The sequence below is a fragment of the Phocoena phocoena genome, chromosome 21, assembly GCF_963924675.1.
Source record: "Phocoena phocoena chromosome 21, mPhoPho1.1, whole genome shotgun sequence".
Classification (NCBI taxonomy): domain Eukaryota; kingdom Metazoa; phylum Chordata; class Mammalia; order Artiodactyla; family Phocoenidae; genus Phocoena; species Phocoena phocoena.
The window spans coordinates 17,370,486-17,386,645 of record NC_089239.1 but is presented as its reverse complement, the minus strand read 5'-3'; the positions used below and the strand labels follow the sequence as shown (position 1 = coordinate 17,386,645).

At 38.1% G+C, this 16,160-nt stretch overlaps 1 protein-coding gene across 2 annotated transcripts in view; it reads right to left on the bottom strand.

Moving 5' to 3' along the window:
* TUSC3 (tumor suppressor candidate 3) overlaps positions 1-15,959 on the bottom strand; it is a 181,989-nt gene extending 166,030 nt beyond the window's left edge. Inside the window, exon 1 of one of the 2 annotated variants that reach the window (XM_065900082.1) lies at positions 15,650-15,959. In XM_065900082.1, coding sequence (XP_065756154.1) covers positions 15,650-15,787 — 138 coding nt within the window. In that variant the 5' untranslated portion in view covers positions 15,788-15,959. The remainder of the gene's footprint in view (positions 1-15,649) is intronic. The other variant, XM_065900081.1, reaches the window with a different exon arrangement.
* Between the last annotated feature and the right edge of the window lie 201 nt (positions 15,960-16,160).

Here is a 16,160-nt window from a genome sequence, read left to right as displayed (position 1 = left end):
TCATGAGAAGAGTTGGCTGTGTCTACTTCCTCACAACCCACTCATTCACTAACCCACTCACTCCCTTCTAGTTTCCACCCTAGCACTACAGTTAAACTGCTCCGCCTAAATCTGGCGTGGGGATTTTGAACCACCACCAAAAACTCAATTCCCATTGATGCTAATGATTTCCAAATCCATTTCATCTTCAGCCCAGATCATAGGTCCGTATCCAGACATTCCACTGCCTCTCAAACACCTGTTTAGATTTCACATGGGCATCGCGCAAATCCTTAAAAGTGAACAGGTTATCTTCCTTCCAAAATCTCTTCCTTCTCCTGTTTCCCGTTTCAGTAAATAGAATTTCCCTTTTACCAAGAAATGTAGTCGTTATTCTTACTTCCTTTTCCCTCATCCCACACACAATCAACCACCAAGAACTGCCTCATCTGGCTCCCAGAACTCAAAACTCCAGTGATCATTCTGCATTCTCACTGCCACAACCTTCGACAAGTCATCACGGCCTCTCACATCCAGTTCTGCTGCAGCCTCTTGAACAGACCGCTGCTCTTCCTCCAACTTCGCATTCCCACCTAAGCTAGTTTCCACAGCAGGCCCAAAGCAACCCTCCTAATTATAAACCTCATCCTCACCTCCAAGATAAAACCCTTCAGTTCCTCCCACGAACTTCAAGGTCAAGTCTAGACTCTAACATGGCTTGCAAGGTCCTTTGGGATTTGACTCTGGCTTCCATTCCAGCCTCAACCCTGCCACTCCCCCACCCTGTGCATTCTAAGCTGAACCATGTCGAAATACTTTGAGTTTCCTGAATTTGTTGTGTTTTTTCATACTTCTTGACCTTTACTAGTACTATTTCTTCTTCTTAGAATACTTCTCCCTTCATTAAGCCATCTCCTATGTGTATCTTCAGTTTTCAGCTGACCCCAATGTGCTAACATAACACCACGGCACCCAACAGTTCCCAGTTTATGCATTTCTCACACCATACTATAATTGCCTATTTTCCTGTCTGAATCTCCTACAGGACTATGAACTATAGGATACATCAGGACAGTGGCTGTCTTGTTCACCACTTTACCTCCAAAATCCAGTATGGTGCCTGACATGTCGTATTCATCAACAAACATTTGTTGGAAAAAAGGAATGGTAGATCACATTTTAGAGAAATGTCAGTGACATGGCCCTTTATTCAGTAAGGTGCTGTATTTTAGGAAGATGACACTCAAATACACTTATTTTCTACCATTTATTTCAATACTATTATTTCTATTTAAAACAATCAAAATGGACGTAATATGAAAAACATTTCCAACGTATTTAAGAAACCAATAAGCAACAATCATAAAACATAAAAGACTCATCTACTTTGGGCTTCTGTTATGATTATGATGACACAGACAAGTAAGACTAGGAACTTCCCACACTAAAGAAGTTTAGATTTTAGTAACAAATCAGGAAAACAATACAGAAAGGTCCCTGGGATCATCTACTTACCACGACAGGATGGAATCCTGTGAAAATACATAAACCAAAGGACTGCAATCTGTGTAGAAAATGCCATAGGGCTAACCTAACCTAATTTTACATTAGTAGCTTTACAAAGAAAAGAGATACGAAGAAAAGGAAAACAACACCCTATTTCCCTCACCAATTCCTTTTTTAGATAATGAAATAGGTTCCTTTTATGCTGCTAATATGTATCTTGAACACTAGAGGCCAGTGCAAATGATTGTACTCAAATTACTACTTTTCTAAGTTTTCTTATCTATATGAATTACTGCAGATATAGCACCTATGCTGTATTCTGAATACCACAGCAATGTACAAAAATAGCTTATTGTTTTAATTTGTGGCTTTGTAGATTACATATTTGAAACAGGCAAATATAAGGCAAGTATAAATCTAATTGCTATCTGATAGGCAAATAAAAACTGAAATAGCTCTGCCACAATTAGTTTTGGTTATCCTCTGTGGATCATATAACTCAAATTGTTGAAAACTAGTATTAGTTAAGCTTCTTTACGATAAGGACATTGTAATCAAATAAGAGCAGAAATATTACTAAGATTCAACCTCTAAGACATAAAATTACCTTTGATATATAAAGAAACTACCATAAATCATTCTATTACCATATTTCATATAATCATACCATCTAGAAAGGATCTAAGCAAACGTTTAATCCAATAGTTTTTAACATTTTAAAAATCTAATATACGTTACAGATGCTCATGCCAGAAAAATCCATTTATGCCACAAATGAAAAACATTTATAATTTCAGACAGCCAATGGGAAACTTTCCCTATTTTCCCCAGATTCAGACATCATGATCTTGTTCAATGTTCTCATTTTACAGTTCAACGAACTGATGCTTCAAAAGGTTAAGTGCCTTGCCCAAGAGCCCAGAGTTTATATCAAAGAAACTGGAACCCACGTATCATTTTTCAGAACTAACTTTCATAAAACCCTTAACATTTTGTAAAGTTCACATTTTATTTCATTTCGTCTTCAAAACAACCCTATGTGAGGAATTATCTCTAGTTTATAAAGAAGGAAATTGTGGTCCAAATAGATAATTTGTAAAGATAAACAATGGGGCTAGAATTCACATTACCTGCTTTTCTCATTCTAATTCCATTCTATAAGACTACCAAACAGTAAAATAAGAAAAAAGACAATGAGAAAGCAAATCACCAAACCAAATTATACAGAGTGTCACAGGCTTCATTAAACGCCAAAGAAAAGTGACAACTGAAATCAATAGCAAAGGGCTTCCCTGGTGGCGCAGTGGTTAAGAATCTGCCTGCCAGTGCAGGGGACAAGGGTTCAAGCCCTGGTCTGGGAAGATCCTACATGCCGCAGAGCAACTAAGCCCACGCACCACAGCTACTAGCGGAGCCTGTGCTCTAGAGCCCACATGCCTACAGCCTGTGCTCTGCAACAAAAGAAGCCACTGCAATGAGAAGCCCACGCACCACAAAGAAGATCCAGGGCAGCCAAAAATAAATAAATTTTAAAAAAATAGGGCTTCCCTGGTGGCACAGTGGTTGAGAGTCCACCTACCTATGCAGGGCACACAGGTTCGTGCCCCAGTCCAGGAAGATCCCACATGCCGCGGAGCGGCTAGGCCCGTGAGCCATGGCTGCTGAGCCTACGCTCTGCAACGGGAGAGGCCACAACAGTGAGAGGCCCGAGTACCGCAAAAATAAATAAATAAAATAAAATCAATAGCAAAAAAAATAGTAGAGGTGATAGTGGTGTTCTAATAATCTATGCTATCCATCATTCTGGTATAAAGCCATGTAAGGGTCAAGTCACAAACGTCAAGGGTGGTGAGCTTTTGAAAAAAAGAAATAGGAGTGATGTCAGCAACATGTCAGCATAAGTCAGCCCTCATTTTTATCCTTCCCTCCCCTCAACAACAAAAATTCAGCATCCATCCGAAAGCAAAAGTACCTCTGTAGGAGTCGTGGCATCCAGAAACCCAAATTGAACTGACTGGTGAAGTACTGTATCTGTCAAAGCAAAAGTGCAAAGTCTGGAAAAGGAAACCACTTACTCAAATGTGCAGATACCAATGTAGGGAATCAAGGATCATGAAAAATCAGGTAAATATGACACCACCAAAGGAAACTAATAAAGCTCTAATAATGGATACTAAAAAAAATGCAGATCTATGAACTGTCAGACAACCCTCTTAAAGAAGTTTAGTGACCTACAAGAACATGCAGACAGACAATTAAATGAAATTAGGAACACAATGCATCAACAAAACAAGAAGTAGAATAAACAGAAATTTTTTTTAAAAACCCAAACAGAAATCCTAAAGTACCAAAATATAAAAACTGATCAGAAGAATTCGATAGAGAGTTTCAAAACCAGACTCAACAATGGAAAAGAAAGAATCAGTGACCTGGAAGATAGGACAATTGAAATTATCCAGTCAGAAAAACAAAAAGAAAAAAAGAATGAAAAAGAGTGAAGAAAGCCTATAGGAATTATGGGACACAATGAAAGGAACAATGTTTGCATTTTGGGAATTCCAGAAGGAGAAGAGAAAGAAAAAGAGACAAAAAGTATAGTTAATGCAATAATAGCTGAAAACTTCACAAACCTGGGGAGAGAAATAGACCTCTAGTTCCAAGAGGCCCAAAGGACTGCAAATAGGTTAACCCCAAACAGGGCTACACTGAGCACCTGTCAAATGCTGTAAGAAGTCAAATAGGAAAAGTAACCATGATCAAATGGTTACTGCCAAATCTTTAATCATCTGAAGAAAGGAACGATGACATTTTCTCAAGAGCCAATTTAGTAGCAGAATCTGTCACATAGGAAAATTAAGTATTCATGAAAAATTATGCATATCAAATGCCTTTAAAAGTTTCTTTTGTAATGCGAAATCAACTTATGCTACTCATGAAAATTCACTTTGGAAACATAAAACAAACCACAGAACATCCTGCAGTCATTCACCAATATCAGCACCAAAGCTAACGTTCAATAAGAACTTACTATGTTCCAGGCACTATGCTAAGTATACTTTAGAGGATTATCTCATGTAAGGCTCACAACTCTATAGTAGGGACTAACAAACTATCTCCACTTTACAGATAATTTAGAGAGATTAAATATCTCGACCAAAGTAACTTTACTAAGCATTTACCAAGTACAAGGCACTATGCTTGAATATGGAAATACAGATACAAAAATAAACCCACAACCCTTCTCCTCAAAGGGCTTGCAGAACAACAGTAACGACAGACAATAGGCAATAATTCACTTAAGTGCCATAAAGAATAAGCACAGACATCTATCTATCTGAGCCGGGGAAGGGGTACCCTGCTTAAGTTAACACTGGAAGGAAGCATGTAACAGTGGTGAGATAGAAAACAGGAGAGTCAGACAAAGGCTCACTCAGGAAAAGCACTCAAGAACATGCAAAGAACACTGGATTGCATCCTAGAGCCATGTAAAGAGCACCCCCAAGACAGCACTGGCTGGAAGTCCCAGGGGACATCTTCAGCTGGGGTGAAGGAAGGGATGTTGAATAAAGTCACGACTGAGTAAACGTTGGAAACTAAGTGAATGTGCCCAGATTTCTGGCTCTGGCAAAGAGATGTATGACAAGGCTTTCCTTAGCATTAGGGACTGTAGGAAGCACTATTTGGGGAAGACAGGTGGAACAGAAACTTACATACTTTCGTCATCCATGTAGGTTACAGAGTTCTGACTCTTGTGACTTAGGCTTCCCTTAGACTAATTTCATTCATTTAAACAGCTTCATAAAGAAACAGATGGCCTAATTTTATAAATTATGTTCTCAAAGGGGTCAAGTCTAAGCAGTATTAATAGGTTTGTTTTAGAGCTGCCAAACCAGTAATCATTTTGAAGTTTACAAAACAAGTACCCGTGAAGAAGTTCAGAAAAGATCAGCCATGAAAAGACAGAGGAAATGATAGTACACTTAAAGTAATAAAGAGGGGAGGGGCAGAGACAAGACAGCATTACTGAGCACGAGGATGCAGAAATAGCAACTCTGGAGGCAGGAAAACTCCCTCCTAGTCCCAGCTTTGTTATTTAGCCTGAAATCTGACTTTCCTGCTCTATCATTCTATAACGCAGTGTTTAAACACCACACACACACACACACACACACACACACACACACACACACACACACGACATTTGCTTTATGGTTTGGAATAGGCGCCAACATCAAAGCCTGTGACTCATGCTGCTCTCCGTAGGAAGCTATGCTGAATGAGTGCCATGATGATGGTGTTACACCTGGACTCAGCCACTCTTTCTCCCCATAAAGGCTCCAAGAGGAAAAATGCACAGGAAACAAGAGCAAGACACAGCAAAGCCACTCCACAAAGCATCGCACAAAGCCTGATCTTTGAGGAAGGTCCCAGTTTTTCTTTTGCTTAATCTTAACTCAGATGTTAACTAAAAGAACATTATTAAAACATGATCATTTTAAAAATAAAATTAAGTATCTTCCTGAATTTTATTTCGCATGTCTTTACAATGAAACTACGTATCAATCTATTACCTACACAAAAGCAAAAGGAATAAGTATTTCTTAAAAACATTCAAACAGAAAAAAGCATACAGCAAATATATCTTGGACATACTACTCTCTTCCACTCTGTTCTTGGGCTAATAATTTTTAAAGCACATAATAAATTTATGCCCAATTTCTTTCCTACAACGTTTTGGACATAACTTTTGAATAGAGAATTTCAATTCATACAATAAAGTTATTTTAATAAGAGGAACATGAAAATGCACTTCAATGACACCGAAACATACACAAACTTCTAATACTGACAACTGATATCCAAAGACTGGGGACAGCTATATATACTTAAATGGTCCTCCACTAATATTTAATAACTAATTCACAAAGAGGGCCCGGTTACTAAAACATAATGTAGAAAGAGTTCTTTGGGGTAAGGCTGTAAACTGACAAGTTGTACAGTCACGGGCAAAACCCTTAATCCAAGAGGACCTTCCTCAGTAGAACGCTTTCAAATACAAAAAATCAGAAATTCAACTTGAAATGTCTTAAACAATAAGAAAGCTTATTAACTCATATAACAAGGAGTCCGGAGTTGAAGCATTTACAAGGCTAGTTAAGTCATGCCATCAAGTACCCATGTTCTTCCCAATTTTCTACTCTGCCAGCATAAACTTACTGGTTTTGCCCTCAGGCTTGTACTTTTTGTGATTACAAGATGGGTTCAACAATGCATCACATTCTCATACACATATCCAAAGACAGGAAGAAAGAATTACCCCACTTTGGGTCCTTTATGAAGAAGGAGGAAACTTCCAAAAGCCCCACATAACTGTATCATGTGATCACTCCTAAACCAATAATTTGCAGGGTACTGGATAATCATGATAATCTTTGACTAACAAAATGATTGCTTGGGGCTTGGGATAGTCCCAATTGCTCCTACTACTTAAACCAAGGTATACTGTTAACAAAGACAAAGGTAAGGCAAACAAAACTGTCACAATCACCAAGATACTGTGATGATTATAAACAGTTTAGGTGAAATGCCTGGCATTCTATCTTCTATCAACTCTCCTGTTATGTTTTTTTTCATTTCCTGAAATAAGCCTTATTTCCAACTCCCAAGTTTGTTAATAAATTCACTAAATTACAGGACAGTATCTCATTAAATTTAATATGAATAGTAAACAGATCTTACAATTTGTAATCAATCTTGTACCTTAAGTTTTACCACAAAAATCATATGAACTAACTTTCCAATGGTTTGCTTTGTTTCTAAGCAGAGAAGACACTGAACCACAATATTTCTCCACAAGTTGAGTCAAATCATATTGAAAGCAATATTAAGCCATCTCTAAAAATACACATCTAAAATAAACAGTTCCATTTAATAAAATCAGTACCACAATTTATCTAACCTATACTCAAGTGCCCCTTTTCATTAAAGATGGTTGAGTTCTCATAGTAACATACAGAGGAAAGAAAATTTCCTTTTCACTTCCACACATCAAACTAGTTAGGTATCTTGATACGAGCAACCAAAAATGTAATAACAATAAATGCTAGTAAAGACTTCCTTTTATTCCTAACTTTTTTCAACTCATTAATGGCTTCAGGATGCTATACTTCTAAGTTAGGACTTTTATCACAGATTGTGAAACACTCTGGAACATAAGTTCACTGTTGACACTGACCTTTTTCCTTCTGACATTAAACAGAGACAATCAGGCAAGCAGGCAGAGAGATAGACAGATATCAATTACTATGAAAAAAATACTATTTTTCTGAATAATATATTTGAAATTTTACTATTCAAACTAAATATTTATGTTTTACATATCTACATATAATAGAGGAATCATATTTTTGCAAGATGCTCTCCTTAAATCTATGTATGACTCTGCAAGAAATTATGTGAAGTCAGCCTCTCTGTGTACAACGTGCAAAACATAAGAGCTACAAAGATATAGTATTATATATGGCAAGTGATTACTTAAAAAAAAAACGAGGTTAAAATTTGTTCCCCATAAAACAGCACTGTTGACAGCAATGAGAAAACAGATGGGCCAGATGGGCAGAGGAAAGGATTGAGTGTTCCCTTTTAGTTATGCTCAATTTTTTTTCTTTTTTGAATTTTATTTTATTTATTTTTTTATACAGCAGGTTCTTAGGCTCAATTTGAGAAGCTGCAGAAATCTTGCCAACGGATAGAATAAAAACTGGATAGAGACTGACGTAAATACTACCTATATGGTCCACACATATTCATGCACACAGTGTTACATTTGTTCATGATCTAGCAGGAAAAGAGTTACTCCTATACTTAGCCAAAGGTAAATCTATCTTGGTGAAATTAGCATGATGCTCCAGGTGGGGGTCTTATGGAAAGAAGCAATCATCACATGGTCTAATACACCAAATAAACCTGGAGACTACTAAGGTAGTCACAGGCATACTGATCACACTCACATCCAAACTCACTATTTAAGGCTAAAGAGAATATGCACAAGCAAATGCAGCCCAAAACAGTTAACAAATAGCTGATGAATCTGTGGCTCAAGTTTCATGTTTCTGCCCTTTCCCTTTCTCTGTGTCTTCCACGTAGAAGAGAACACATATAGAAGGGGCTGAACATGCTGGTGTTTTATGTGGAGGAAAATATCCTGAAGTGTTCCCTTTTGACCCAGGTTAGATCCCTTGATCTAGGGATCATCACGGTTTCTACAAAACTTGCAAGGACAAGTACTGACTGACTTTGTTCTAGGCTATCTGTTCAAGGATGTTTGTGTAGCACACAGCTCTGCTAGACACTGTCCCTTCTAGAACGAAGATCAGGTTTGTTTACTTCCCAATTTAATAAAGATAGTGACTCCCTCTAAGGCTGAAGTCAAATATGTTTACTGCCCATCATGAAAGATTTGGGTTCCATAAGCTCAAGGTCCTCTCCTGCTCTGAAATTCACTACATTCACAGGTGTCAGCTGGCCTGCATCACCAGCACAAACGCTGATACTCTGGCAATTCTATTACTATAATAACCTGTCCGCCTGTGACCCAGGAATCCCATGCCTTCTGCCATTATCCATGAAACTGCGGCAGGCTAAGCCTCAAAGTTATTGACAAACAGTTTTGGCCATTTTAAGTAAGACCTGTCATTCCCAATTACTCTTCAAGGAGTTACTGTATACAAAAATCTAACTTAGCTGACACAGCTGCCTGACATCAGCATGACAGGTGTATGTGTATACATATCAAAGTATAATTACTATGCATTTCTTTAAGTTGTGCTCATATGTTTACAAGCTATTTCTTCCACCTAAGTTCTCTGCTTAAAGGTAAAATCAAAATCCATCTCTTACCTCCATCCTCTCCCTATCATTTGCTAAGACACTAAAGTCTCTATTTCAAGGCTGTGCCACTAAAGAGTAACTGGATATATACATCTCAGTGTAAAGTGTGCTTATAGAAGTTATCTCAGAGGCAACTAATAACACTACTTCTCTCTTAAAATATATCTATGAGCTGCTACCTACATGTTGTAGCCTATTCGCTAATCATTTTCTTTGCAGAAAGTATAAATTATTATATTATAGTTGTCCTTCGGTATCCAAGGGGGATTGCTTCCAGGACCCCAGCAGATACCAAAATCTGAAACTGCTCGAGTCCCTCATGCTACAAAATAGTGTGGTACAGTCGGCCCTCTCTGTCTGCAGGTACAAAACCCCCGGATTTGAAGGGCTGACGGTAGCTGCTTTTGATGATGGTAAAGTCATTAAGTCCACTGGAAATCATTACAGAATTTGAGCTTTTATTCTACTATATGAGGTCATTAGAGATTAAAAGAATTCTAAATGAAGCTGATTAACTGATAAGTGTTAACAATATAAGAGATAGAGAAACTGTCAAAATAATGGAAACCCATGATGCATCAGAAATGCAAATGATATACTACTAAGAAGCTAAAGTCTCCCACAAATCTGTGTCACTTAACATGAGGATTCAAAAATCACTTAACATGACTTTATTCAATGTAATTAAGGAAACTGACCATAAAAATCTCCCGTCAATTTTCTGTGCCTATTTAACTATTTCTCTTGACTATATTCTTAAATAAAGAATATGACAAAATTATTTTTTGATGAATGAAAATGTCTTCATTTAGAAACAAATATATACCTATATATGTAGACACACATACACAAATCCATGAATACTACCAATTCTTCCATGAGGTAAAATCTCCTCTTGGGAAGTTCTCAAGCAATGTTAGAGTTTGGAATTCTCAGTGTTTCATAATAAAATAAGTAATGAACATTTTATTCCATAAACTATACAATTTACAATTATTATAAAGTCAGTTTATTTAGCAAAAAAATTAATTTGAAAAAAATTTTTATCACATTTTAGGATCTCATCATGTCTATCTTTCATTTGAATGAAGAATACATAATAGCAGCTACCAAATTACTGATCATTTGTTATGCTCTAGGCATTGCACTAAACACTTTAAATACAGTCTTATTTAATCCCAATGACAACACTGAGATGTAGGTATTACACCTGTATTTTTAATTTTTTTTTTTTTTTTCCGGTACGCGGGCCTCTCACTGTTGTGACCTCTCCCGTTGCGGAGCACAGGCTCCGGATGCGCAGGCTCAGCGGCCATGGCTCACGGGCCCAGCCGCTCCGCGGCATGTGGGATCTTCCCAGACTGGGGCACAAACCTGCGTCCCCTGCATCGTCAGACGGACTCTCAACCACTGCGCCACCAGGGAAGCCCTATACCTGTATTTTTAAACAAAACTAAAATTCAGAGAAGTGGTTTGATGTCAATTAGATAGGATATGAATTGTAACTGGACCATCAGTTCTATTCAAAAATCTATGGTGGTAACTATTACTGTCATAAATGTTACTTCCTTAAAAGCAACTAACGTCCAATTCCTGATTCCAGGTTCAACTTTAGATTTCCGTTTGGGTTCCCCAGAACAAAAGAATACACAATCCATGCCAAGTCAACTATTCCAGTACTTATGTTTGTACTATTTATTGTAGTAAATTAAGTTCCAGCTATTATATTTTCTGGCTCAATTGTGTCAAATCTTATACCGGGCAACAGGTTCTAAACTAAGCAAAAAAAAAAAAAAAAGCAGCAGCAGCCGCCACATATGTTCAAAACAACTCTGGAATATCCCTAGAAAAGTAACACACTTGTGACCAATATTTCCAAGAAAGAATGTTTTTCTTCCGGTATTGGAAGAGATCATAGTTCTTTTGTTTGTTTTTTTAAAGAAAATGTTGGGGGTAGGAGTTTATTAATTAGTTTATTTATTTTTGCTGTGTTGGGTCTTAGATTCTGTGCGAGGGCTTTCTCTAGTTGTGGCAAGCAGGGGCCACTCTTCATCGTGGTGCATGGGCCTCACTATCGCAGCCTCTCTTATTGCGGAGCACAGGCTCCAGACGTGCAGGCTCAGTAGTTGTGGCTCACGGGCCTAGTTGCTCCGCGGCATGTGGGATCCTCCCAGAACCCGTGTCCCCTGCATTACCAGGCAGATTCTCAACCACTGTGCCACCAGGGAAGCTCGAGATCATAGCTTTTGAACTGAGTACCAGATACTGAACTAGACTGCATTTCAGAGACATAAAGTATTAAACATATGTAATTAAGTATTAAATTACTTAATATGTTTAATAACATATTAATGTTAATTAATAAATGTTAATTAACATTTATTAACAATTAATTTGTTAATATGTTAATTAATAAATTAAGTATTAAACATATTTAACATAAAGTATTAAAACTTCTACTATATGTTATTTTGCTCTTTTCCTTAAATAAAATATGTGTATTCTACAATATCACCATGTAGTATCATTAGGCTCTCCTATTTAACAGAAATAAAAGTTTTGGAAGACATCCTTTTTAAATCCACAACAATTTTCTCCTTAATTTTGCATTTTTAAAATAACCTTTATAAAAAATATTTAATGGAAATAGATGCTATCACAATTTATAATTACACTAAATTAACAAATGTCACATGTTAAAGCAGTCTTACAATTGGAGATGCTAAGACGCTTTCAAGATGTACACTTTTTAGACTTCTTTTTGGGACTTTTTTTTTTTCCTCCCAACTGAAAGTTACCATGGTTACAATGGTCTCTCTATGAGATAAATCATCAGAATTTGCATGGAGTTCCTCAATGTTTTTAATGCCCTCTGCTCTGGTAAACTACACACACAAAAAACTACTTTTCAAATCTTCTCCCTTTCTCAAGAAAAACTATGCCCACAGCAAACATCATTCTCAATGGTGAAAAACTGAAAGCATTTCCTCTAAGATGAGAAAGAAGACAAGGATGTCCACTCTTGCCACTATTATTCAACACAGTTTTGGAAGTATTAGCCATGGAAATCAGAGAAGAAAAAGAAAAAAAAGGGATACATAGTGTAAAAGAATAAGTAAAACTGTCACTCTCTGCAGATGACATGATACTATACATAGAGAATCCTAAAGATGCCACCAGAAAACTACTGGAGCTAATCAACGAATCTGGTAAAGTTACAGGATACAAAATTAATGCACAGAAATTTCTTACATTCCTATACACTAACAACAAAAGATCAGAAAGAGAAATTAAGGAAACAATCCCATTCACCATTGCGACAAAAAGAATAAAATACCTAGGAATAAACCTACCTAAGGAGGTAAAAGACCTGTACTCAGAAAACTATAAGACACTGATGAAAGAAATCAAAGATGACACAAACAGATGGAGAGATATACCATGTCCTTGTATTGGAAGAATCAATATTGTGAAAATGACTATACTACCCAAAGCAATCTACAGATTCAATACAATCCCTATCAAATTACCAATGGCATTTTTTACAGAACTAGAACAAAAAATCTTAAAATTTGTATGGAGACACAAAAGACCCCGAATAGCCAAAGCAATCTTGACGGGAAAAAACGGAGCTGGAGGAATCAGACTCCCTGATTTCAGACTACACTACAAAGCTACAGTAATCAAGACAATATGGTACTGGCACAAAAACAGAAATACAGATCAATGGAACAGGATAGAAAGCCCAGAGATAAACCCACGCACCTATCATCTAATCTATGGCAAAAGAGGTAAGGATATACAATGGAGAAAAGACAGTCTCTTCAATAAATGGTGCTGGGAAAACTGAAGAGCTACATGTAAAAAAATGAAATTAGAACACTCCCTAACACCATACATAAAAATAACCTCAAAATGGATTAAAGACCTAAATGTAAGACCAGACACTATAAAACTCTTAGAGGAAAACATAAGAAGAACACTCTTCAACATAAATCACAGCAAGATCTTTTCTGACCCACCTCCTAGAGTAATGGAAATAAAAACAAAAATAAACAAATGGGACCTAATGAAACTTAAAAGCTTTTGCACAGCAAAGGAAACTATAAACAAGATGAAAAGACAACCATCAGAATGGGAGAAAATATTTGCAAATGAATCAATGAACAAAGGATTAACCTCCAAAATATATAAACAGCTCATGCACCTCAATTTTAAAAAAACAACCCAATCCAAAAATGGGCAGAAGACCTAAATAGATATTTCTCCAAAGAAGACAAACAGATGGCCAAGAGGCACATGAAAAGCTGATCAGTATCACTAATTATTAGAGAAATGCACATCAAAACTACAATAAGGTATCACCTCACACTGGTCAGAATGGCCATCATCAGAAAATCTACAAACAACAAATGTTTGAGAGGGTGTGGAGAAAAGGGCACCCTCTTGCACTGTTGGTGGGAATGCAAATCGATACAGCCACTATGGAGAACAGTCTGGAGGTTCCTTAAAAAACTAAAAACAGAATTACCATATGACCAAGCAATCCCACTACTGGGCATATACCCATAGAAAACCATAATTCAAAAAGACACACGCACCCCAGTGTTCACTGCAGCACTATTTACAAAGCCAGGTCATGGAAGCAACCTAAATGTCCATCGACAGATGAATGGATAAAGAAGATGTGGTACATATATACAATGGAATATTATTCAGCCATAAAAAGGAACAAAATTGGGTCATTTGTAGAGATGTGGATGGACCTAGAAACTGTCATACAGAGTAAGTCAGAAAGAGAAAAACAAATATCGTATATTAACTCATATATGTGGAACCTAGAAAAACGGTACAGATGAACCAGTTTGCAGGGCAGAAATTGAGACACAGATGTAGAGAACAAACGTATGGACACCAAGGGGGGAAAGCGGCGAGGGGTGGGGATGGTGGTGGGATGAATTGGGAGCTTGGGATTGACATGTATACATTGATGTGTATAAAATTGATGACTAATAAGGACCTGCTGTATAAAAATAAATAAAATTAAATTTAAAAATATAAAAATAAATTTTAAATATGTTGGCAAGGTTCTAAGATAAAAAAATTTTAAAAAGAGAAAAACTATGAAATCTAAGAAATGTATATAAATACCCAATGCTAGGCAAAAAAAATCGTTATATTTGTAAATACAGTCTTAATTTAACAGTGGTTCTTCACCAAACCTCTTACTATAACATCACTAATTTCACTAAGGCCTATTTTTATGTTAAAGTAAAAAAAAGTTAAAATAAAAAAGTTGAAGGCAAAATACTGAGTTCAGAGTTGTTTCAGGCAAGGAGTAAAGAGAAAGAGAATCAGAGTTACTTGTGTGTGAGGCTGTTTTTTCACTCTTTCCACCCAGCCATCAAGAAAGTTGCGGTAATATTTGAAACCCGAATTAGAGCCACGTGTATGTAAATAAAACTTCACCAGGAAAAACTACTTGCAATTAATATGGAGAGACACTCTCACTAAAATGACGTACAATTAGAAACCTTACATTTCCAAAATATTTTTTTTTCCAATCCCACTAGATCAACCATCCAAGGTAGAGATGGATAACTGAAATTCACAAATAACTCTACAACCACTTTAAATACGGTCAGTTACTTCAATCCGCGTGCTCATCAGAGTTACTATAGGACTAAGATTGAAATCAGGTGATCTGAATTTCACAAATAAATTTGCGCAACCTAAATGTGAGGTTATTCGCACAATTATACCTTGAGTTTAATATAAAGAAAAATATACAGCTTTAAAAATGTATATAAAATACAGAATAACTTTAAACACGGTCTCAATATGCTGTTGCCTCCTGAAACGGATAACGAAGGGAGCAGGGTAATGAACACAAGGGACAACTCGTTCCTATAGGTTTGAAATACTCCTAAACGGTATTTTCACATCCAACACACTCTTTTTTACTGACTCGACGGCCCCGAAACTCTGCCTTTAAGTAAGGGTCAAAAACGCTCCGTTTCTTAAAGGTGTGAGGTGCTAGGCGCACAAAAGACGATGCTTCGTTGTTTTTTGAGAAAGCACTGGGCAACCCCACTTTTGAAACTGTGGAACCCAAAGGACTTGCGCAAAGGCCTCTCAACCGCTCCCCAAAACAGCCATCGCCCACACCTGGCGGCCCGGCTGCCTAGCAACGCGGGAAGGCTGCCTATGAACGCGGCCCGCCTGCCCGGACCCGTCCTGTCCCTCCCGGGAATGCCCAGAGGATTCATTCTACCTCCTTTTTCTTCTGTCCTCCACCGAGCTGGATGCAGAGAAGCAGCAAGAGGAGGAGAAAGGGAAAGCTCCCGGTGGGCAGATACCGCGGTCGCCGCCCCGCCTGCCTCCGGCGTGAAGGAGCGCCCCTGGCACCCATCGCCGCAGGGACGTGTCTCCTCCACGCTCGGTAACCGTGTGCGCCCAGCTCCTACCGGCGCCCTACACCTGCCAGGCCAGCCGCCGGGAGCCCCCTGACCGTCCCCGCGTGGATGCCTGCGGCCTTGCCAGGGAGCCGGGAAGCACCGGAGGACGCGGAGGAGCTAACTGACGGAGCATCCGGTTCATTGGAAGAGGAGACCTGGAAAAGCCCGGGATGGGGCAGGAAGTGGGCGTGGCGAGGGAGCCGGAGCTTCCGTGCACGCCGCGCTGCGCTTTCAGCCGGACTCCATCCGGAGACCCCGGCAGTGGAGGGCGCGGTTTTCCACCTTGCCGATCTGAACCGTAGGCTGTCCTGCCACTGAAACCAACAC